General features: G+C 52.7%; 1 protein-coding gene and 1 long non-coding RNA gene across 2 annotated transcripts; both read right to left on the bottom strand.

The window, feature by feature from the left end:
* Positions 1-2,327: 2,327 nt before the first annotated feature.
* On the bottom strand, positions 2,328-17,451 carry SEC61A1 (SEC61 translocon subunit alpha 1). Its single transcript, XM_007526862.3, has 12 exons — positions 17,309-17,451; positions 16,970-17,037; positions 14,252-14,317; positions 14,078-14,156; positions 13,066-13,197; positions 11,258-11,367; positions 10,850-11,003; positions 9,380-9,540; positions 7,492-7,689; positions 7,052-7,243; positions 6,660-6,736; positions 2,328-4,296 (listed from the first exon to the last, which is right to left on the bottom strand). Exons 1-12 carry the CDS (start codon positions 17,313-17,315, stop codon positions 4,110-4,112), a joined length of 1,431 nt encoding a protein of 476 aa, XP_007526924.1. The 5' UTR covers positions 17,316-17,451; the 3' UTR covers positions 2,328-4,109.
* A 4,029-nt stretch (positions 17,452-21,480) lies between these two features.
* Positions 21,481-23,351, bottom strand: LOC132535220 (uncharacterized). The gene is made up of 2 exons (XR_009546989.1): positions 23,245-23,351; positions 21,481-22,096 (listed from the first exon to the last, which is right to left on the bottom strand). It is a non-coding gene; the product is annotated as an uncharacterized LOC132535220 (long non-coding RNA).
* Positions 23,352-24,400: the final 1,049 nt, after the last annotated feature.

The following is a 24,400-nucleotide window of genomic DNA, read 5'->3' as shown; positions in this document are numbered from 1 at the left end:
GCTTTGCTAGTGGTGAAGCAGAGCTGTGGCTGTCTCTCTGTCTCCCCCATCCCCTCTCGATTTCTGGCTGTCTCTATCCAATAAATAAAATTTATAAAGGAAGAAAAAGAAAAAGAAATTCAGGCCTCCTAGGTCAGCTTCCACCAACCATCCACAAACGGAGTGGGGAAGAGCTGAGAGCCCGCTGCTAAGTGAGGGGCCTCGAGGGCGCTTGGAGGTGACAGCAACCAGTTGGTGGAGATGGAGGCCACGGGATCTGGCCGGTGAGGGGCCAGCAGGGAACCTGGGTGAGGGGTCTGACCATGCTGGCTGGGGGCCGGGGATCTGGGAGGGAGCAGAAGTAGCACCCAGTCCCTCTTCCCTAGGATGGAGGTTTCATCCCGACAACTGCGAGTCCACAGCACCCCCTCGTGGCCAGATGCACCCAGTGCCGCCCTCTCCCCATCCAGAGAAATGGTCTGAGCCTTCTCACCCACAGCGGCCCAGCTGGCTTTTCCACAGCAGGCTGAGCCCAGGGCAGCCGTGGAGGAAGGGAAGTCAGTGTGGGGAGAGCAGTCAGGGAAGGCAGAGTGGACAGCACACCAAGGGGTGTGCAGTGCAGACTCCCCTACCCTGCCTTGGCTTCCTAGGTCCTCACCCCAGAAATCGGTGCCATACTCAAAGCTGTCCTGCTGGGTGCTGGGCCCTCAAGACCCCTTCTAGGCCCTCCCCTCAGAAGCCCTGCTCTTCCCCGACCCCTTGGGGTGAAGGGCGCTCAGCCCCAAGGCCTGCCGGTGTGAGCTTTCTCGGGACTTCTTCCAGCCTGGCTGGGACTGGGTCCAGAAAGGCTTTCAAGGGAGACAACAGGAGGTGGGGTGCTGAGGGGTCCTCCGGGAGAGGAAGGTGGTGGGCCTGGAGCAGCAGCACCCAATGAGCTAGGGGCTGAGGAAGGCCCCTGAATGAGGGTCTCAATTCCCAGGACCCTGTTCCGTGTGCCAGCCAGGCCCAGCAACTGAGGAGCAGGCACTGAGGAGGGGGTCTGGGGCTTGTGCCTAGCTTGGCCGCTCAATGGCTCAGTGACCTCTGTGCTCACATCTGTCAAACGAGGCTAAGTCGGGGGCCCGGTGGTGGTGCTGCACCCAGTGGAGTACACACACCACAAAGACCCGCATTTAAACCCCTGGTCCCGCAAGGGTGCAGGGTGAAGCCCTGTGAGCGGTAGAGCAATGCTGCTCTCCCCTTCTCTCTCTTCCCTAGTAGCGCGCGCGCACACACACACACACACACACACAATGGCTGTGTGGGCAAAGGAGCTCACTTTGATACGATAGTGTGCTGTTCTGCCGTGTGTGACCCAGGTTCAGACCCAGTCTACTGCTACGAGGGAAGCCTCAGTGCTATGCTCTCTTCCATATATGTGTCTATATATGATTACTGCTACCAGGACCAGTGGCATGCGACAAACAGCAATAGTGCTGGTGGCAAAAATATAGCCGGGGGCTAATGTTTCTTCCTGGGAAAGTTGGTGACGGAGAAGAGCAGGCTCAGCCGGCGCACACAGGCCGGACTGCGGGACTCCGGATCCCCCGCTCTGGTGCGGTGCCAGCAGGAGGTGAGGGCCAAGGCAGTGTCAGGCAGGCAGGGCACTCCTATGGGTTCTGACCCTTGTATGGAGCTCAAAGCACATCACCCTGCAGGCCTGGGTCTCCACAGCTCCTGCTCCCCTGGCCCCTCCAGCATCAGGGAGGAGCTCCAGGCTGGCCCGCTTGTGGCCCCAGGGTACACTCTGCCCCGGCCACTGCCACCTTGGAGGCCAGCCATCCTCCAAGACCAGGCTGGGCCTGCTGAGGAGAGCCCTGCCCACCTGTCACGGGGTCCCAGGGGAAGCACTGGGCTGGGGGTGGCAGCTGGGGGCTTGGGGGAGGCCTTGCCAGGGATGAGCACAGTCAACTTCACAACCTTCAGCAAAGCTCTTCTTTCCAGAAGGTGTCACCTTCCCACGTGGGAGCCTGGGGTGTGGCACTGCTGTCGCTTGCCCTGTGCCCACCATGCTAGGCGCCGCTTGGAAAGCAGCCTCACTGGATGTGGCAGTTAGTCGAGGGCAGTGAGCAGCCCAGACGGTGTTCCAAGGGGCCCCTGCACTTCATCAAACACCCCAGCAAGGGGGGGCATTGGCACAGGGAAAGGAAGCTGAGAGCAAAACTTCCACGGACCCTCCCACATGCACACACACACACACTCACACAAAAGTTCTGCCCCCCACTTGAAGGGCTCTAGGCTCTTCTCGCTCACTGACGTTTTGGGAACCAAAGGCAACTGGAAACGAAAACCAAGAGATTGCAACCCGACAGCTTGTAAAATGTTGGCTTTATTTCTCTTAGTCACTTTTATCTCAACGCCATTTTGGCGTCCACAGTGACAGTCCCCTGGAAGCTGGGCCAGCCCCCACCCAGGACCACAAACCAGAGTTGCAGGCAGGACTGTGGGGCTCACCCTGCTGGAGCCCTCGGCCCTGTGGGCCGCGGTGGGGGAGGCTCGGGTCTGACAAGGCCACATGTGAGATGTCGGGTCGCCTGGGCCGTGGGCCCAGACCTGCCGGGCCCAGCCTGATTCTCTTGCTGACTTGCCAGGTGGCTTCAGGCAAGCAGCTCCACGTCCTTGTCTCCTGGTGAGCACTGCCAGGGAGTCTATTAGGAAGTCCCACCCACCCAACTCAGACAGTTGGTGTTTGTCTTGACTGAACTGTGGCCACGGCTGTGCTTTGAAGGCCACTGTGTGCCCACAGCTGGGTGAGGCAGGAGTGGGGGCTCCCTCTACCCCACCCCATGCCTAGACCTGGGATGCCCTCCAGTGAGGACACTTCAGGCTGTAGTTCTCGCTCTGCTGTCCCCGCTGCCCTGCCCCGAGAGGGGCCTCGCAAAAGGCCTTAGAGAAGATCTGAAGTTTTTAGATGTAATAAGACTCTTATTACAAACCATTTATTTTAGACATAATCGTTGAGCCGTTTTATATCAAATGGGACACATTACCAAAAAACACTAGCCTCCTGACCCTGATTTCCACACAGGCCTGGGGGGCCTGTTGTCCTCCTGAGGAGAAGGGGAGAGGCCAGTGGCTTCCTGTTAGTTACTTTACTTGCATTTGGTCCTAGGCATGATGAAAAAAATCAACTTCTAAAAATAGGGCTGGGGAGTTTTCAGCCTAGAAAGTAGTGATGGCCTGTGAAGAGAAGCTTCTTTCCATGGCTGAGGGCTGGCCACAGGGCTCTCCTCTCTCTCTCGGGGTCTAGTGGGAGGACTGAGTGAACCATGGGGAGGCCAGTCCAGTGACAGCAGGAAGTGGACAGACATGTCTACCTCACTGGGCCAGGTGTGCCTCTGTGAACCTGACAACTCTGAACCTGACCCATCAGAGGATGGATTCACCAACTGAAGCATGAAAAGATGGCAGAGCTCACCGACTCTTTAGTCTCAGAGCCTGATGAGAACAGTCAACGAGAAAAGCCAACAGGCACATGTAGAAAAATGAACACATGGCCCAAGAGTGTCTTCCGAAAGATGCAGCCCATTTTGGGGGGAAGAAACTGTCCTAAAAAGAGGCCAGTTATAAAAGGGAAAGCAGGTGTGTCTTCCAGAGGAAGAGTTTTTTAAGCCCGATAATCCTACCCGACTGTGCAGGGGACAGGAATGAGTCCGCCAGAAACTGCATGGACTCCCTGCCTCACGCCCTTCCACAAGCAAACGGAGAGATTTCAACAGTGTTTGTGCTTCTAACCAACAAAACAGCCCATGGGGGTGGGGAGGGGGGCGGCTGAGACACTGCAGCTGCCCAGGGCACTGAGAGTACAGAGGCTAAGACAAAAGTTGCAGGGGTGCTGGGGATAGTCACTCGTCCCCCTTCCTCTATGCTTCTGCTGCCAATGCCAGAAGAAAAAGCAAAATTTCAAACTGGAAAATCTGTAGCACTTTACAAAGTGGAATGAAAGAATACAAAATTCAAAAACATTGTTAAACCAAAGTCCGGACACCATAGCAGCGCTCCCCAGGCATGAGAGCTCCCACAGTGGAGGGTCGTGGCTCCTCCTTGGATTCTGGAGCGCAGCTCTGCTCCCTGGTCTTGGGGAGATGCCCTCAGAACAAGAGGGCCCCCATGCTGCCAACCTCGCTCTGCTCCTTCACGAAGATCTCAAAGTACTGGTAGATGATGGTGACGGCCAGCAGGATCCCGGTCCCAGACCCGATGGCACCCAGGAAGTCAGCCAAGACGGAGAGGGCCCCGATGCACAGTCCTCCAAAGGCAGCAGCGGTGGGGATGTACCTGGGGAGGGGAGATGATCGGCTGAGAGGCAGACAGAGCCCTGTGGCCTAGCCCAGCCCGCAGCAGGCCGCACAGGAAGGGGCCCGGCAGGCCAGTGTGCCCCCCACTTCTGACCCAGGATCCCAGGCCCTTAGTCCTCGATCCCCACTCTGCTGACACCCAGCACAAAGCCGTACTAGTCATGTAAATAACTGACTTTTCTCAGATTAAACTTAAACTATATTCTGAATACACTTGGCCAAATAAAATACATCACTGAAGTTAGTTTCATCTTCCAGCTTTTTCAACTGTCTTAGAGGAGAGAGACTGATCACAGCACTGCGCCGCCACATGCCACGTTCTGCCTCTGCCTTCCTGCTTTAGGCCGCGTCGGGGTCGGATCTCAGGGCTTCAAGCACGTCCTCTATGCTTGAGCCACCTCGTGGCCCTTCCGGTAACATCTGAATAATTTTAGGCACAATTCTCACTTTCAGTCTTTTTATTTCAAAGAGAGGCAGACACCACAGAACCAGAGTTTCCTCTGGCACCACGGGACTTCCATGTGGTGCTAGGGCTTGAGCAGCAAGAAGCTATCTTCTCGCCTCCTTTTTACTTTTTAATACGGCTACTGTCGGGTTATCAGAAAAGTCATGATACGTTCTTTCTTGCTCAGGGAAAAAAAAACACAACACATCATGACTTTCCCAGCAATCCCGCAGAAAAGCCAGCATTCCATGTCACTCAACAGTGCTGGCCAATCGGGAGGCTTTAGAGAACCCTTGTGCAGAACTGAGGACACCTGCCTATGGCCCCTGTTGGGAGTGAAGAGTCAACTTCAAGTGCGCACCGGCCAGCCCGGCCCTTCCTGTGGTGGTTTCTCCAGGTGAGGCAAGCGAGGCCCAGACCGACCGCCTGCCACCTGTCCGTGGCACAGCGACACAGCCGCCTCCGTTTGTGCCTGTCTACCAAAGTCTCTGAGTGGCAGGAAGTGGGTAGCTGTAAGAGGCGCTCCGCTTCTAGAAACCCAAAATATATTTCCTGGAGGTGACTCTACTGTCTGAAAGAGCTGCAAATGGTGAAAGTACCCCTGGGACCACTCCTCCTAGACGCCCCCTCCCCAGACCTAGCTGGTCACTAACTGTCACAATGAACCCGCTCCTTAGTGTTGGGACGCTGCAGCCAGACTCCCCAAGCAGCCTGGCAGTGTCTGGCCCTCCATCTCTGTAGGCTCTCTACAGGGACAGTCTCTGCCAACCCCTCTACTCCAGGCCACCTGCCCTCGGAAGACTCCTGGCTCTTCCCCTGCAGGTGCTGGCACCCTGCCTGTCGCAGCCCAGCTGGGACCTGCTAGTCCTGTGTTGCGTGGAGCACGCGCTTCATCTCAGACCTACGTGGCCACGTGCCTCCGTCTCCCTCACCAGCGGCTCCTCTGAGCGGGGTCTGTATGTGTTTATTTGTATGTCTCCAGTGCCCAGCACTTAGCGAGCTCATAAATATTTAAAGACACGAGGCCCTTTTCTATTCTGTAACCCATGGAGAAGACGTAATGAACCGGAAATCCCTAATCCTTATTAGAATGCTCAGCGGGGGAGTCGGGCGGTAGCGCAGGTTAAGCGCACATGGAGCAAAGCGCACATGGAGCAAAGCGCAAGGATCGGCGTAGATCCCGGTTCGAGCCCCCGGCTCCCCCACCTACAGGGGAGTCGCTTCACAAGTGGTGAAACAGGTCTGCAGGTGTCTTTCTCTCCTCCTCTGTCTCCCCCTCCTCTCTCTTTGTCATGTCCAACAACAATGACATCAGTAAGAATAATGACTATAACAATAAAACGAGGGCAACGAAAGGGAATAAATAAATATTAAAAAAAAAAAAAAGAACCAGTGTAAGGATCCCAGTTCCAGGCCTCGGCTCCCCACCTGCAGGGGAGTCGCTTCACAAGTGGTGAAACAGGTCTGCAGGTGTCTTTCTCTCCTCCTCTGTCTCCCCCTCCTCTCTCTTTGTCATGTCCAACAACAATGACATCAGTAAGAATAATGACTATAACAATAAAACGAGGGCAACGAAAGGGAATAAATAAATATTAAAAAAAAAAAAAAAAAAAAAAGAACCAGTGTAAGGATCCCAGTTCGAGCCCCCGGCTCCCCACCTGCAGGGGAGTCGCTTCACAGGTGGTGAAGCAGGTCTGCAGGTGTCTATCTTTCTCTCCCCCTCTCTGTCTTCCCCTCCTTCTCTCCATTTCTCTCTGTCCTATCCAACAACAACAACAGTAATAACTACAACAATAAAACAACAAGGGCAATGAAAGGGAATAAATATATATGAAAAAAGAATGCTCAGCGGACAGGAAGCCACAAAGGCAGAGGCGGGGCTCGAGCGCAGCACTCACCGATTGAGCTCGTGGACCATGGAAGTCTCTCGGTGGCCCCTCATCACCATCTGCTGCTCCTTCAGCTGCTTTGCGACCTACGGGCCATGGAGAAACAGGACATGTGAACCTGGGGGGAAGGTGGGGATTCCACGGTGCTACTGACACCGGCAGGCTGTCGTCTTTAGCACGACGACACACACAAGATCTGCAAAACAGGAACGTTGACGATGTCTAGCTTCAGTGTCACTAAGCTTCCCACGCTGAGTACCGTCTTCACCTGTCCCGAGGACAGTGTGTGTGTGCGCGCGTGCGCACAGACCACTTCTCGCCAGGACTCTTTCTGCCAGCAACAGGTACGGTGAGTGTTTCCCGGGCTGAGGGCCTCCCTCCATACAGCAGGTCACACTTACGTCTTTGGCAGAGGAGCCCGAGACTTCAATCCACGTTTTGGAGAAGAAGGCGCAGGAGCCCAGCATAAACACTATGTACACGACAGCATGGACAGGGTCTTCTAACACGGAGCCAAAAGATTCTGGAGGGGACAGGTAGTAGCAGAGGCCACCAACAGGGTAAGCACGTGCTGGACCACCAGAAGAAGTATCCTGGGAGGAAGAAGACAGAGGGCCTATCAGGACAACTGTGGCTCTCAACCAGTAAGAACCTCGTTTTCGCTCTAGTGCCCACAATGCAGCTTCCGTACTAGAAAGAGAACGTGCATATACGTGTGTGAGGCTCAATTAGAGACCATCTGTGGGTGGGGTGCTTGACCAGGAGCAAGACGGTGGGGTGCCCACTGAGACCTGCCGGAGCCCAGCAACAGGCAGGGGCTTCTGGGAGCAGCTGTACTTACAGACCAGGTGCCCAGCAGGCTGACCAGCAGGTTGCCACTGAAGCGGGCTGACAGCATCTGGGAGATGACGTACAGGTTGGACACCAGGGCCGACTGCAGGATGATGGGGATGTTGGACGTGTAGAAGAGCTTGATGGGGTAGGTGTTGTACTGGCCTCGATAACGGGCTGACTTGATGGGCAGGTCTACTCGGAAGCCCTGAGAAGCCAGAAAGAAGAAAACACCCTTCACGGCTCTGCCCCAGGCAGCAGGAACAGCCAGGGCTGCTGCCAGCTCGCGGCCCCAGTGCGGGTCCAGGGTTCTCATGCTCAGCTTGGCCACCACTGCACTTGGGGCACATGGGCAGAAGGCTCCAGAATGCACCCAACTATAATACAGTGAGACAGCTGCATTCGTCAAAAAGAAACGAGGACCTCCACCTTCCACCTGCATCTCTGGGGACCCAGACAAGCTCCAAGCACACCCGCCCAGGTCCCCAGTGCACCACCTGTTGGCGAGCTCTCCTGAGCTTTGACACCTCACGGCAGCCTACTTTCCATCATAAAGAGAAAAGCTAAGGTTTCTATGGGGTTAAAACTCATGGAGAATAGAAACGGTTTCTTTTCTATTATTTCTGCCAATCCCCAGAGTCCCCAGATGGGCTCAGAACACAGAAGATTTAAAACATTCTCGGTGCCTGCTTCTGGTGGCCCTCCCGCCCTTTTTTTTAAATCGGATGTGACAGAGAAATTGAGAGGGAAGGGAAGATAGAGAGGGACAGAGACAGACACCTGCAGATCCGCTTCACCGCCTGTGAAGCTATCCTCCCTACAGGTGGGGAGCTGGGGGCTCGAACCGGGATCCTTCAGTGGGTCCCTGTGATTTGTACTATGTGCACTTGAGCTGGCGTGCCACTGTCCGATCCCCTAGAATATTCTTTAAAAAAATCTATTTTAATGATAGATGGCCAGAGGAGGGGAGAAGAGGAGGGGGAGAGCAGGAGAGGGGGAGAGGGGGAGAGGGGGAGGGGTGAGACAGAGAGAATGACAGAGATCAGAACACTGCTCAGCTCTGACTTATGGGAATTGAACCTGGGTCTTCTGAGCCTCAGATGTGAGTCTTTTGCATAACCTTTATGCTGTCTCCCAGCCCTAAAACAAACTTTCACTAGTCCACTAATTTCACTAACTCACTAGCTTGCTCTTAGGCATCTACTAGTGTCAGGAGAAGAAAGCAACCTATTTGGTGTTGGGGAGAAGTACCTGGCAGAGGCTGGAAAGAGAGCGTGATAGTTATGCAAAAGACTTTCATGGCTCAGTCTCTGAGGAACCAGACTCAATCTCCAGTGCTACCACTGGAAAAAAAAAAAAAAAAAAAAGCAAGCTAGCAAGCAAACAGTTAGCTGGTAGAGAGCTAGCTACTCCACAAGCACTATACTGCCTTTTCAGCATTTGTTTTCTTCTTCAAATGTCCAAATAGTCAAAAATAAAATAAATAGCAAATATTCAACTATAAAAAGGCAAAAAGCCATTTAGCCCTCTTGAGGAAAGTCTGGAAAGTTGAGCATTCAAAAGGAGGGCTGTTTCCAAAGATGAAGGTTAAGATAGTGATGAGCTTTAACTCCTGTATTACTTTTCACCTCTTTTGGAATTAAGAACCAAAAATTGCATCTGCTGATAAGCCCAATCCAAAGAAACACAATTTGAGAAGTGTTAGCTCTGTCCTGGTTCTGTTCACTTCAGGTAAGCCTCCCCGCTCAGTGGAGCGCACTTGTCTAAATCACAGAGAAATGTGCTCCCTTTAAATGCCACTGTCACTTTTCAAAATGGCAAGGCGGAACATACACACCCCCGAGTTGTGGGGTGGACACAGACATTCTGAACCTGACACCACCACCTCACGGACCCACCTGGAAATAGATGACCACAGCAAAGACAAAGATGGTGGCGATCAGATTCATGAGGTTGGGGAGATTCTGGCGGTAGAAGGCCTCCCGGAGGGCACGGACCTTGTCGGTGCGGGTGGCCAGCAGATGGAACAGGGCAATGATGGCGCCTTCAAATTCCATTCCTGTTGGCAAAGGAGGGACACATGGTAAAAGAACAAACAAGCTATTTAGTTTGGATGCAAGTTTCTCTGCGATCAAAACAGGGAAATGTAACTAGTGACAGAATTCGTAGTTACTGCTCCTAACCACTGAGATACAGTGTAAGCATCTTGTCCACTATTTCTACTGCCGTTTGTCCTGCAGGCAACTAACGTGCAAAAAAACCTCCTCCACCCTCTGGAATTAGCCGACTGTCTTTGGCATAAATGAACCAGAGGTTGCCAGATGTGTGGACTACTTATTAGACATGAAAGGGTTCTATGCTGGAAGGGGGTGCAGAGATGACCAGACCCTGTCCCTGGAAGGCCCCAGTCTGGAGATGGATCTCCAGTTCTGAAGGGCAGACCGGCCCGAAAAGCGGGGTTCTGCCTCTGTGCTCCTCACACTGCCAGCCAATGCTTAGAACTATCACCTGGCTGTGCGGTCAGTCTTCCGTTCCAGTCCAGGCTCAATCGTTCTCAGATGCAGTTCCTGCTGACTCGCCAGCCTGCTCCCTTATACCATGCAACTCGATAGCCAGCGGCTATTAGACCTGATCGCCCTGGCCTGGTCCCCATTCTGGTGCTGCCCCCTCGTGCCCTGTGATGGCCTCCAGGCCAGTTCTGAGATCCACACCCCTGAGAAACTATCCCTTCACCCTGCCACCTTCTCATCCCCATCCTGGAAAGGGCCTGCCTTTCCCATCCTCCCAGGCTATCCTGAATCTGCTGGCACCACAGGAGCAGCCAGGGAAGAGTCAAATCTGTTCTGCCCGCTCTTCTTGGAGGCTCGCCGCACTTCCTGCTCCACTCACACTTTTTTCCCTAAGTCTGCTGGGCACACTCAATCTTCCTTTGTCCAGGAACCTAGTTTCAATCTCATCAATATCTCTGGAGGCCAGGGACTCTGTTCCAATTATCCAATTCAAATCAAAGACTCAGATGCACACAGATATTTATTTGTCAAGGGACTTGTCGGAATTGGCAACATATGTAAAGGTGAAAGAAGTCATCTATCTTTTTAAGGCAGACTTTCCCAGATACCAAAGACATCTATGACTACAATTTACACCACTCAGGGACTGAGGGACGAGCTAGGATTTGAACCGAGGTGGTGACCTCAAGTTCAGGCCTTTTCCAAAGCTGCCCCTTTAGGACCAAGAGCACTGGTTCAGTGATTTCAACTTTAGAAATTTACAGAGAGCAAAACCATCAAGCAGTCAAGAGAGCATCCACCAGTAGGGCAGCAACAGCAAAGCCCTGGAGACGACCTGGCTGCCCACAGCACTCTCACCTCGGCCGGTGTTGACAGTGGTGGGGCTGAACGCCTTCCACACGATGGTCTCGCAAATATTGGTGGCGATGAAGAGGGAGATCCCGGAGCCCAAGCCGTAGCCTTTTTGCAGAAGTTCATCCAAAAGTAGGACGATTAAACCAGCGACAAACAGCTGTAAAAATCAGAAAGCGGAAGTCAAGCCAGGCAGACAGACTATCACTTCCCCCTCGTTGATAAGCGGCTCCGCCAGCATCAGCGCTGAAGGCTGCGCAGACATTACTGTGTAGACACCGGCTAGCCTGTCTTTCCAAGGGGCAACAGGGGGCTTATGAGCTCTTCTCAAGAAGAGCTTCTCCTCTGCTTGGCTCAAACATGTTCTCCGGAGTGTGGGGCTCTACTCTGGGGAGGAGTGCAGGGGACAGTTACCTGAATGGTGATGAGCAGGCAGATTCCAGCGCCCATTTCAGAGGGATCCCCATACATCCCCGTCATCACATACACAATAGACTGGCCGATGGTGATGATCATGCCAAACACTAGAAATGAAGACAAGAGCGAGTTCTCAAAGGCGGCCGCCGCACAACTGAAGAGGGAACTGTTAGTGAGCACCAGCTCGGCACCAGACATGGGAAGGAACAAGGTGAAGATGATGGACGTGCCTCCAAGGGGCTCAGCCCGGGACGAGCTAAGCAGATGCCACTTAACTGAAACTGGCAGCGCCGGGTTTCCCCTTCTCCTAAATTCACTTTCCTTTTGTAACAGCAGGAGAGAGAGTGGAACATGACAAGTCTGGTTTTCACAAAAGGAGGACTGGGGAGCAAAACCCACTGAAGACCCCATCTAGGGGCACATAGTGTGGCGTCATCAACCTACAGCACCGCAACGCAGGCCGGTGGCCCTTTCAGGATTGCATTCAATGTGGTTTTTAAAGTCTCACAATGCCACCCACATCTAGTTACTAGTCTACTCTCTCTGCCACATGCCACAAAGTTTTGTTGTTGTTTTTAAAATTTTTAAATATTTTATTTATTTTCCCTTTTGTTGACCTTGTTTATTGTTGTAGTTATTATTGCTGTTGTTGTTGTCGTTGTTGGATAGGACAGAGAGAAATGGACAGAGGAGGAGGGGAAGACAGAGAGGGAGAGAGAAAGACACCTGCTTCACCGCCTGTGAAGCAACTCCCCTGCAGGTAGGGAGCTGGGGGCTAGAACCAGGATCCTTACACTGGTCCTTGCACTTTGCGGCATGTGCGCTTAACCCGCTGCGCTACTGCCCGACTCCCTATTGTTGTTTTTATACCAGAGCATTGCTCAGGTCTTGCTTACAGTGAGTGGGGCTGAGGCTAGAACCTGGGACCCTTGATGTCTCAGGCATGAAAGTCTTTTTGGGTAACCATTATGCTATCTCCCTCAGCCCTCTGCCACAAAGTTCTTTTGGCTAAACACAAGTATGGGTCTGCTAAGTAGCAAATATCATCACCATCCTAACTTTTACAGATGAAGAAACTGACATGACAGATGTCTAACTTTGTCTCGAGCCACAGGGCTAGTAGACAGCAGAGCTCGTCAAAGACTCACCCATTCCTTCAGCTGAATACTTTTTAAAAAGTATCTATTTATTTATTTATTCCTTTTTGTTGCCTCTGTTGTTTTATTGTCGTAGCTATTATTGTTGTTGTCATCGTTGTTGGATAGGACAGAGAGAAATCGAGAGAGGCAGGGAAGACAGAGAGGGGGAGAGAAAGACAGACACCTGCAGACCTGTTTCACTGCTTGTGAAGTGACTCCCCTGCAGGTGGGGAGCTGGGGGCTCGAACCAGGATCCTTCCGCTGGTCCTTGCATTTTGTGCCACCTGCACTTAACCCACTGCGCTATTGCCTGAATACTTTTAATCCTGGAAGGAAAACACTTGACAAACAACTCTCTGCCAGGTAGCTCTGAAGTAGATGTTACCTCTTAAGTGGTAAGGAAATTGGCCACTGGGGGTGAAGGAGAGGAGGGGAGGAAGAGAACTCCAAGCCCGGATCTTTCCACTCCACCAAAGCGCCTTGGGGGCACTGACATCTCCCCCTCACCTCCTTCCCAAGTCCACCCCAAAAGCCTCGAACCCAGCTCTCCTGGAGTGCTCTATCCATAACACAGGCCTCAAAGGCCAAGATCACGCCGTACAATAGTGTCCCAAACTACAGATCTTCAACTGCAAACACCAGAATACCATTCAGTGTCTCACTTACGCTTCTGAGCTCCGTTGAAGAGGGCTCGGTCTTTGGGGGTGTCGCCTACTTCAATGATTTTGGCGCCAGCCAAGAGCTGCATGATGAGGCCGGAGGTGACAATGGGAGAGATGCCCAGCTCCATTAAGGTGCCTGGAGGGGAGGAGGAGGCAAGAGTCACTGGAAGGCGCTGGACAAGCAGAACATTCTTAAGCAAACCACTGAGTCAAGTTTGTTTCTCCCTCATGCACAAGCCCAGAGTGTTCTGGCGTGCTGGCAACGTTTACTGCAGAGAATTAGCCATAGACATCAGTGATTAGAGCATACTCTCTTCATTTCTGTTCAGCATGCCAGGTAACAACTATTCTGTTGAGGCCACACGGCATTTAAATTCATCACAGATGCGCTCTGGTTTTATAGAGATAAGAAAAAAGGTTCGTCTCCATCAGTTAACAAAAAGGATAACATTCAAATAACGTCCAAGGCCTGAAAAGGAGGCCTGTACAATCATATCAAGTGTGAATGAACCTCACCTTCATTAGAGTAAGCTGAGCTACCCTTTCAAATGATTGGGAACTGAACTACAGGAGGAAAAAAAAAAAAGGCAAAAGCAAGATCAGCAAATTTCTCCCCCCATCTTCCAATAGTATACAAAACGCTAGAACATATTTTTGACACGCAGATATACAGAAGCTATAGGCGTGACAAAAAGAAAAAGCTGGCGAGCAGATTGCATATTCCAAAGAATGTTATCAACGCTGGGGAAAGACAGGTGGAAATGGCACCATTTCCGTGGTTGAAACGCATTCTGCTCTCCCCGCTTTTTACGCTCTACACTGTAGACTTCTCTCCTTGTGGCTTTTGTATGCATTCAGACGAAGACTGCAGTATGCCTTGCTGCTGAATCCAGCATTTTCTAAGGCTGTTCAGCAGAGCACAGTCTCTCGATGCCACACAAAGCCCAAACATGTCATTTAACTAACAGAGGCCCGTTCAGCCCACACGGCAGGGGAAGGCACAGAGCCCGAGCTACCTCTGTTCGAGGCGAGAATCACTCTTATCCAGTAGAAAGGGTCGGCTGAATCTGAAGACATGATACCAAACAGAGGGATCTGGAAGGAAACAGAGAGAAAAGCAATCAGTGGACTCACCTGAAGCCCACTGCCTTACCCCGTCCCCCACACCGGACGGCAAAATCTGTGCTTACCTGGCAGCATACTAAGAAGATGAAGAGTGTGATGGCTGTCCATAGCACCTTCTCTTTGAACTGAATCTATTAAAGAAAGAATTCGGGCAACAAGTTATTTTCATGAGCAAATTAGCCGACGTGGCCTCCAAAATGAGCCCCTGTCTCTGTTCATGTACTGGATGTAAGGCACGAATGTGGCGTGTTTTCTAGCTGTAAGACACATATGTCAAGACTGTCATAACCGTCATCTCGCCTGATTCTTGGACCACACGGAACTGTTACTTCACAATAAGAAAAGGAATTCTTACAAAGCCGAGGCAATGCTGGGGCCAGAGTCCAGATCAAGGAATGCTGCAACTGGAAGGACTTCCAAAGCCACACGAGCCTGAGGCCCGACCCTGGCGTGAGCAGTCACTCTCCACCTGAAGAGGTTTTATACCTGACACATTCATGTCCTTTGGAGTTTGTGACTGTTCCAGAGTGTACTTTCTCTCACCAACGGGATGTCACTGTACTGAGCAACACCCAGGAGGGCTGGGGACACAGACAGCTCAGCAGACGACAGGGCTCGTGTGCCTGATGCTCCAAGCTCTAACCATGGCACCACAGATGGCGGGGGCTGAGCAGAACTTGGGGGTGTGTCTCATACAAATCTTAAGAAAGGGCCGTGTGTGTGTGTGTGTGGTGGGTGCCAGGCGGGCGGTGGCACTGCAGGTTAAGTGGGCATGGAGCAAAGCACAGGACCAGCATAAGGATCCCGGTAGCCCCTGGCTCCCCACCTGCAGGTGAAGCAGGTCTGCAGGTGTCTATCTTTCTCTCCCCTCTGTCCTAGCCAATAACAATAATGACGGCAAAAACAACTATAAACAACAAAAGGGAAAGAAACAGCCTCCAGGAGCAGTGGATTCATAGTGCAGGAAACGAGCCCCAGCCAAAAAAAAAAAAAAAGGCTACAGGGAAAGGGATCACAAAAAAAATCTCCAGGGGGTCTGGGCGGTAGCGCAGGTGGCGCAAAGCGCAGGGACTGGCGTAACGATCCTGGTTCGAGCCCCGGCTCCCCACCTGCAGGGGAGTCGCCTCACAGGCGGTGAAGCAGGTCTGCAGGTGTCTGTCTTTCTCTCCCCCTCTCTGTCTTCCCCTCCTCTCTCCGTTTCTCTCTGTCCTAGCCAACAATGACGACATCGATAACAACAACAATAAAGGGGTGGGAGCTCGCTGCCTCTGTGTGGCCGACTTGCCACCCGGCCGTCAGCAGGTGCGTGGCGGAGTGACTGCGTCTTCTGCAGGCTGCCCCAGGCCTGTCAGAGAGAGGCTCCCACCGCGCAGCAGCAGAGGGGCTCTCCCCAGACCTGCGCCTCTGAGCTCCTGAGGACCCGAGAACTGAGTTTCCACGGGGAAACACCTCGTGAGGGGCAGCATCAAGGGGTAAAATCGGGCTCTTGAAAAAAACCTTGGGTTGCCAGAAAACTCAAGAACGTGTGGTGACTTCTCTGACTACCCGACGATGGGGGCGGGGGGGGGGTTCCACCATCATGAGGACGAGGGTTCAAGTCCCAGGTCCCCCCTCACACACACAGGGTGGAAGCTTCACGACTGGCAGAGCAGAGACAGATGTCTCTCCATCTCTGCCCTTCTCTGTGCCTGTCTCCCTCCCTCCGTCCCTCACTTTTATCCCAAGAAAGAAAGAGACAAGAAACAAACAAACATCCAGGGCCCGGGAGAGGGGCCAGTCGGCCTGTGAGGCCCAGGGCGGACTCCGGGCGGCTGAGGGAAACTCGCACCTGCCCCTTCAACACTGCCAGACGCGCCGCCAGAATCCGCTCCCCGCCTGCCTGCAGGGGGGGACATGCCGAGGCCACCTGGCCATGAGAGGCTGCGGGCGGGACACAGGCGAAGGATCGATGTGGGGGAGAGGGAGAGAGTCAGAGTGTGAGAGAAAGAGAATGTGTGTGAGAGAGTGAGAATGTGAGAGAGAGAGAGAGAGAGAGTGTGTGTGTGAGAGAGAGAATGTGTGTGAGAGAGAGAATGTGTGTGAGAGAATGAGTATGTGAGAGAGTGAGAATGTGTGTGAGAGAATGAGTATGTGAGAGAGAGTGAGAATGTGTGTGAGAGAGTATGTGAGAGAGAGAGAGAGAGAGAATGTATGTGAGAGAGAATGTGTGTGAGAGAATGAGTATGTGAGAGAGAGTGAGAATGTGTGTGAGAGAGTATGTGAGAGAGAGAATGTATGTGAGAGAGTATGTGAGAGAGAGAGAGTGAGAATGTGTGTGAGAGAATGAGTATGTGAGAGAGAGAGAGTGAGTGTGTGTGAGAGAGAATGAGTATGTGAGTGTGTGTGTGTGTGAGAAAGAGAATGTGTGTGAGAGAGTATGTGTGAGAGAGAGAGAGTGAGAAAGTGAGTGTGTGTGAGAGAGAGTGCGAGAGAGAGTGTGAGAGTGAGAGACAGAGTGAGAGAGTGTGAGAGAGTGAGACAGAGTGAGAGAGTGTGAGAGACAGAGTGAGAGAGTGTGAGTGTGAGTGAGAGAGACAGAGAGAGACTGAGACGGGAGCCCGCGAGGGGCGCCCCTGCCCACGACCCCGCACAGCCCCGACCCCGACCCCCGCACAGCCAGGCCGGCGGTTCGGACGGAAACCGCCCCTGGGCCGCGTCCCGTTTCCTCAGCGCGCGGGCGGCCGGGCTGGGAGTTCCCCCGCGGCGAGCTGAGGCGGCGCTATCCCTCCCGCGGCCGCGCTCACCTTCCTCTCCGGCTTCTGGATCTCCGGCAGGATGACGCAGAAGGGCTTGATCACCTCCAGGAACTTGACTGCGGGCGGACAGGAGACGCCGCGTTACGGCCCCGAGGAGCCTCCCTCCCGCGACGCCCGGGCCCGGAGGACGAGCGCCCGCCGGACGGGGACGGGGACGGGGACGGGGACGGGGACGGGGCCGGGGACGGGGACGGGACGGGGGACGGGAACGGGACGGGGACGGGACGCGGACGGGACGGGGACGGGGCCGGGGCCGGGGACGGGACGGGGACGGGGACGGGGACGGGGCCGGGGACGACGCCGCTGGGGCCGCCCCGAGAAACTCACTCGCCATGGCGGCGGCTGCTCGGCTCCCGCCTCCCGCTCCGACTGAGGCGCGCAGGCCGCTCCCCCGCGCCGCAGCTCCGCCGAGAGACACGTCAGTGTTCGGAGCACCGCGACGGGCGGCGCGGGGCGTGGCCGGGGGGACGGGGCGGCCCGGGGGGCCCACTTCCGCTTCCTGCCACGCGCTGCCGCTGGGGCGCCGCCTCCGCCGAGACTACAACTCCCGGCATGCAAAGGGCCGCGCCGCGGCTCAGAGCGGGCGGCTTTGCGCAACTGGCATCGCGAGAGCTCGCGCGGTCTCGGTGCGGCTGTGGGTCGGCGGCGGAGGGCTGCTGGCTCCCCCGCGAGCAGGACCGAGCGTGCCCCGCCCGCCCCGCGCCCCGCGCCCCGCGCCCCGCGCCCCGCGCTGCAGACTCTGAGTGACGGACGGACGGACGCGCTGGGAACTCTGCGGGCCACATGCAGCGGCGGGCAGCAGCCGGAACCCTTGTTTGTTCGGTCACGCCGTGCGCCCGGAACCCAGACGGGACGCCGGCGCCGGAAGTTACTACTGCCGAGCCCCTTCCTACTGAGCGCGGGTGGGCTGAGCTCCCGGGAGACGAGGTGGCTGGCCTACCGGGGGGAATCCGGGCGGACTCCCTGGAGGAGTCGACCGTATGCCACGTCTGACCTTGTGGGGGTGCCCCCAGGCCGAGGAAACGGTCGTGAGCGGCGTGCCCGCCCCTGGGCCGCGGGGGAAGATGGCGGGCCGGGCCGAGCTGGGACGGTCGCGTGGCCCAGGGTCGGGGATCGCTGGGGACCAGCACAAACAGGCTGCGGGCGCGGTGTCTGTTCTCTGCGTCCTCGCGGGGAACCGGCATTTGGAGATGCTTGTCCAGGGGGTAGGTAGAGTCAAGAGGGTGGCTTTTGTCCCCCTCCCCTTTTTTTTTTTTTTTCCTTTTTAAAAAAATTTTTAAACCTTCCCGACTCGGGGGGGCGGGGCGGAAAGTTCAAATGAGGACGGGGGTAACTTCAGTCTGAGGGGTATAAGGGGTGACAGGACCACCAACCCCCCAAATAAATAAAGTAAAGCAAAGCAGACAGTGCAGCCGGCTTTTCAGATCCAGGAGCCGTGGACACTCTTTCCCGGAGCTCTGGCCGCCCCTAGGCTGGATTTAGCCTCTAGAACAAAGTTGATAAGTTAAAAAAAAAAGGGTGATGGGGGGGAAAAAACAACAAGGAGGAGGAGGAGATCTCACTGTCGGTTGTGTCAGAGTTTGATGTCATCATCTACGAGGATAAGATGTGCAAGAGATTAAAAGAAACCGGATTGAAGGAAAGAATCGATTTTGATGTCATCATCTACGAGGATAAGATGTGCAAGAGATTAAAAGAAACCGGATTGAAGCAAAGAATCGATTTTGATGTCATCATCTACGAGGATAAGATGTGCAAGAGATTAAAAGAAACCGGATTGAAGCAAAGAATCGATTTTGATGTCATCATCTACGAGGATAAGATGTGCAAGAGATTAAAAGAAACCGGATTGAAGCAAAGAATCGAGGAGGAGGTTTGGCCCGAGGACAGACGGGGTTATTGCTTTCGCGAGTCCAGAGGCCTGGGACTGACAGCCGGATTTGGCTGTCTCTACAGAGGAACAGGAGCGGAAGCCAGAGAACTCGGCTCTGCATTTTATAGTTTGTCTCCAAAGTCCAACGTTTCGGTGTGTTCTTTCTTCATTTCAACCCACAGCCCGGAAGCTGAAGACATTACTTCTGCTCTTAATCCCCTTGCCTATATCCTAGTCTGGTGGCCACAGCTATCTGAAAAAAAAAAAGCAAAACACACACAAAAAAGTGAGGCTTGTCGTCTATACCCCGGTATTTTACAAGCCGGTGAAAATGAGCAGAATTACCAGGGAAGACGGGGAGGCTAGAAACTGGAAGGCAGCCTTTGGTCTGTGAAAGGTGACAGAGAGAAGTGGGTCTTAGGCAGAAATGAAGGGTAGCACTAGAGCTGTGGGGAGGAGCCAGGCTTTATCACCGTTAATATACAGCAGGTGCATAATGAGTCAGACCAGGAAACGTGCCGACAGCAGACCTATGATTTCCAGGGAGAGGAAGAGGGTCATGCAAGGGCCCGAGTCCCAGGGGAGAACTCAGAATCCTTTTCCCTTTCTGGAGCTTAGAGATCTGAAGAGTGCCCAGTAGCTGTCTCAGGCATGACTGCCTCCATCAAGAAGGGTTCTACCAGAGGAGCAATTAATAGGACTCCCCAGCCTTAGTCTCACACTGTAAAGAGGACACTTGGGGTAGGGGCGGGGGGGGCGGTAGCCCAGCGGGTTAAGCGCAGGTGGCGCAAAGCTCAGGGACCTGAGTGAGGATCCCGGTTCGAGCCCCGGCTCCCCACCTGCAGGGGAGTCGCTTCACAGGCGGTGAAGCAGGTCTGCAGGTGTCTCCTCTCCGTCTTCCCCTCCTCTCTTGATTCCTTTCTGTCCTATCCAACAATATCAACAGCAATAACAATAAGGACAACAAAAATGGGAAGAAGTGGCCTCCAGGTGCAGTGGATTCACAGTGCAGGCACCAAGCCCCAGTGATAACCCTGGAGGCAATAAATGAAAAGAGTGATCTTTCCACTGAGGATGGCACCGTGGTCATACTACAGGCTCGTTTGCCAGCACCACCATAAGAGACCGACCTTCCATCAGAATTCATGTTGAAGATGTAAGATAAAGGGAGTCAGGCAGTAGCACAGTGAGTTAAGCGCATGTGGCGCAAAGCGCAAGGACCAGCGTAAGGATCCTGGTTCAAGCCCTCAGCTCCCCCCTTCAGGGGAGTCGCTTCCCAGGCGGCGAAGCAGGTCTGCAGGTGTCTGTCTTTCTCTCCCCCTCTCTGTCTTCCCCTCCTCTCTCCATTTCTCTCTGTCCAATCCAACAACGAAGACAGACAACAATAATAACTACAACAATAGAAACAACAAGGGCAACAAAAGGGAATAAAGTAAATAATTACTTAAAAGAAGAAGATCTAAGATAAAGTGGTCCCATTAGGATAGGCCCAGAGACCCAACATGACCAGGTCCTTCAAGTAGAGGTGCTTTTATGACCCAGTAACCCACCCCTGGCATTTATCCAGAAGACATGCAAACACCAATTCAGAGAGACACATGCACCGCTGTTCATAGCTGTTATTCACAATGGCCAAAAGTAGCCTAGATGGCCATCGTCATATAACTGGCTAAAGGAGTTCTGGGATATATATATTCAGTGCACTACTCTGCAGTTTAAAAAGATGGTATTGTGTGGTCCAAAAGGTGGCGCAGTGGATAAAGCATTGGACTCTCAAGCTGGAGGTCCTGAGTTGAATCCCTGGCAGAACACGTACCAAAGTGATGTCTGGTTCTTTGTCCTATCTTTCTCATTAATAAATAAAGTAAAAAAAAAAAAAAAAGAAAAGTTGGTATTGTGTCCTTTGAAACAAAATGGACGGAATTGGAGGTAATTATGCTTATAGTGAAGTAAAGAGGTGAAAGACAGCCACCAGGTGTTCTTACCTGTGAGTGTAGAGAATTAAATACGGGGCCAGGCAGTGGCGCACCTGGGTGAGCTCACACATTACAGTGTGCAAGGACCCAGGTTTGAGCCCCTGATCCCCACCTGCAAGGGGAAAGCTTTGCAGGTGTCTCTTGGTCTCTCTCCCTCTCTGTCACCCCCTTCAACCTTGATTTTTGGTGATTTCTATCCAATAAAGATTACATATATAATCTTTATTGCATATATATATATATTTGCCGCCAACTGGGGCTCGGTGCCCGCACTAGGAATCCACTGCTCCTGGAGGCCATTTCCCCCATTTTGTTGCCCTTGTTATTGTTGCCATTGCTGTTGTTGCTGGATAGGACAGAGAGAAATGGGAGATGGGGAAGACAGGGGGCCTAGAAAAAGACACCAGGAGTGGGGCGCAGGTTAAGCGCAGGTGGCGCAAAGCACAAGGACCGGTGGAAGGATCCCGGTTCGAGCCCCCGGCTCCCCACCTGGCAGGGGAGTCGCTTCACAGGCGGTGAAGCAGATCTAGAGGTGTCTCTTTCCTCCTCTCTGTCTTCCCCTCCTCTCTCCATTTCTCTCTGTCCTATCCAACAACAACATCAATAACAACAACAATAATAACTACAACAATAAAACAAGGACAACAAAAGGGAATAAATAAATATTTTTTAAAAAAGGAAGAAAGAAAGAAAAAGATAGACACCTGAAGACCTGCTTCACCACTTGTGAAGCGACCCTCCTGCAGATGGCGAACCATGGGCTCGAACCGGGATCCTTATGCTGGTCCTTGCGCTTCCTGCCATGTGTGCTTAACCCACTGCGCTACTGCCTGGCCCCCAATAATTTTTTTAAATATACTTAAAATGTGAATTTGCAAAAAAAAAAAAAAGTACCCAGACAGTTTCTCTGCTCCTCTTGAGTCCACCTGTAGTTGTGTCCACATCGTGACCGGTTGACAATTCTAGGCTTGTGTTCCTGCTATGTCCCTCTTTCTGCGTCCTCTGGCCCCTTCCCTGTGATGTTGCATGACTTGTTTCTCCATTTCTTAAAACTCAGAAGTCATATTTGAAGGATGCATGGGATGTGGTCAAAACATTTTTGGCAGGAGGACTTCACGGGAGGTACTGCGCGCTTTCTTTGTTCCTGTGATGCCAGGAAGCAGGGACTATCTCGGTGCTTAGTTCTTTCTAATAAATGAGTGAGCCCTTCCACGAAAGGTCCATTTTCTCTGTGGATTTCTCCCCGTGGGGAAAAACTTCAGCAGCCTGAAACCAAATCAGTTACGTCAGTGGTGAGCTTAAACTCCTGTCAGTCTTCCCACATTGTAACTTTTCTTTCTCCAAGAAGGTTATCACTAGGGCTTGGTGTCAGCACCACAAACCAGTAGCTCCTAGCAGCACCGCCCCCCATTTGATAGAACAGAGAGAAACTGAGAGGGGGTAGAGAGGGAGAGAGGAAGATAGACACCTGCAGACCATTTAACATTTAAAAGTGGGGTTCCTCTGCATTGAAGAGCTTGATATATATATTTTTTTCATTTATTTATTAATGAGAGGAGTAGGAGGAGAGAAAGAACCAGAACTCTAGCCGGGGATTGAACTCGGGATCTCATGCTTAGGAGTCCAACACTTTATCCACTGTGCCACCTCCCCGACCACTAGGAGAGCTCTTTCACATTAACGCGTTAGCTGGTAACACGGGATCGCAGTCTGTACAGGCAAGACAGCGACTAAGCTTGATTACATTGATACCATGCAAAGGAAATGCCACCCACTGAGAATGAGCCCAAACTGTGAGGCTGGGGTTGCGGTCGTAGGTGCAGTGAATCTTACAGGCACAAGTGAATCTTACAGGAAATGTTATAGTATTGTAAACCAATGGGACATCAGCAATACTAGTTAAAAAATAAAACTGCATGTCACATCATAGCTACTTCTCTAGTCTGATTTGCTTTGCTTCAGAACCATTTGCCTCAAAACTTAGCATTTAAAAACTTGATGATGCAAATGCTTTCTGGGCATTTGAGCAAGTCACAGGGGGAAGGACTTGTCCTTGTTCCAGCATCTGAGGTCTCAGTTGGAAAAACTCTATAGCTGACCTGAGTTGCTAGATAAAATGCCAAGTGCTGGGAGTCGGGTGGTAGCGCAATGGGTTAAGCACAGGTGGTGCAAAGCGCAAGGACCGGCATAAGGATCTTTGTTCAAGCCCCCGGCTCCCCACCTGCAGGGGAGTCGCTTTATAGGTGGTGAAGCAGGTCTGCAGGTGTCTTTCTCGCCCCCTCCTCTCTCCATTTCTCTCTGTCCTATCCAAGAAGATGACATCAATAACAACAACAATAAAGCAACAAGGGCAACAAAAGGGAATGAATATTTTTTTAAAAAATGCCAAGTGCTAGGGCCTGGAGATAGCTTACCTGGTAGAGTGTTTGCCTTGCCATGCGCGAGGTCTTGGGTTTGAGCCCTGGTGCCACGTGGGAGCACTCTGAATGTGGTTTCTTCTGCTAGCGTTTGCCCTTCTTCCATAGCCAGTCAACAGCGTCAGGTTGAGCCTGATGTCAAGTTTCGAGACCTCCTTTGAATCTGGAGAGGTGGCAGTCGTTGACTATGTGGGTCATAGTCTGTCTGGAGCCGCAGGGGCAGTTCGGGTCGTCTCTGGCTCCCCAGTGATGGAACATAGCGGCGCACCGGCCATGGCCTGTTCGATAGCAATTGAGGAGGGCCCAATCATAACATGCTAGGTCAGAGCCAGGTTGACGCTTGCAGGGGTCTGTGATGAGATGTTTGTTCTTGACCTCAGCTGACTGCCAACTCTGTTTCCAAGAGACTGGAACAGAGAAGTTCAGTGTAGGCGTAGGGGACCAGATTGGGTGAAGAGACGTCAAGCGTTGGACAGGGTGGGCGAAGATATCCGCGTATATTGGCAGGTACGGTCGAGCGAAGACATGGGAAATGAACTTAGATGATGCCGCATCTCGACGAATATCTGGCGGGGTGATGTTGCTAAGAACTGGCAGCCATGGAACCGGGGTGGAATGGATGGTTCCAGAAATTATTCTCATGGAGGAATATAATTTGGAATCGACCAAGTGGACATGGGGGCTATAGAACCATACTGGGACACAGTATTCTGCAGTGGAATAGCATAATGCCAGAGATGATGATCGTAGTGTGGAAGCGCTCACGCCCCATGAGGAGCTGGCCAGTCTTGCAATGATGTGATTCCTCGCGCCCACCTTTGCTGCAGTTTTTATGAGATGTTTGTGAAGTGACAGAGTGCGATCGAGAGTAACACCAAGATAGACTGGCTGGGCTTCATGCCGGATTCTCGTATCGCCAAGCTGCACATTAAGCTCACGCGAGGCCGAGGCATGGTGTAGATGGAAAACAGATGATACCGTTTTTGCAGTGCTAGGGATTAATCGCCATTTTTTACAGTCATCAGATATCAGAGACATGTCTTTCGTGTTTCCTCGAGGATGTCGAACTTGGATGCCTGAGTTGCACAGCAGATGTCATCGGCGTAGATGAACTTCCTTGAAGAAGTTTCTGGGAGGTCATTGATGTAAATAT

Source organism: Erinaceus europaeus, chromosome 21, assembly GCF_950295315.1.
Source record: "Erinaceus europaeus chromosome 21, mEriEur2.1, whole genome shotgun sequence".
NCBI classification, from domain to species: domain Eukaryota; kingdom Metazoa; phylum Chordata; class Mammalia; order Eulipotyphla; family Erinaceidae; genus Erinaceus; species Erinaceus europaeus.
The sequence above is the reverse complement of the archived record's forward strand: the minus strand, read 5'-3'. Positions and strand labels throughout refer to the sequence as shown.

What these genes read in the sequence shown, in the direction of transcription:
- SEC61A1 (XM_007526862.3), bottom strand. An exon ending in TCTTCTTAGTATGCTGCCAG is followed by an intron (nt 14,157 to 14,251) that starts GTAAGCACAGAT and finishes GTTTCCTTCCAG; the next exon opens with ATCCCTCTGTTTGGTATCAT. An exon ending in CTGTGGTCATCTATTTCCAG is followed by an intron (nt 7,690 to 9,379) that starts GTGGGTCCGTGA and finishes CTGGCTTCTCAG; the next exon opens with GGCTTCCGAGTAGACCTGCC.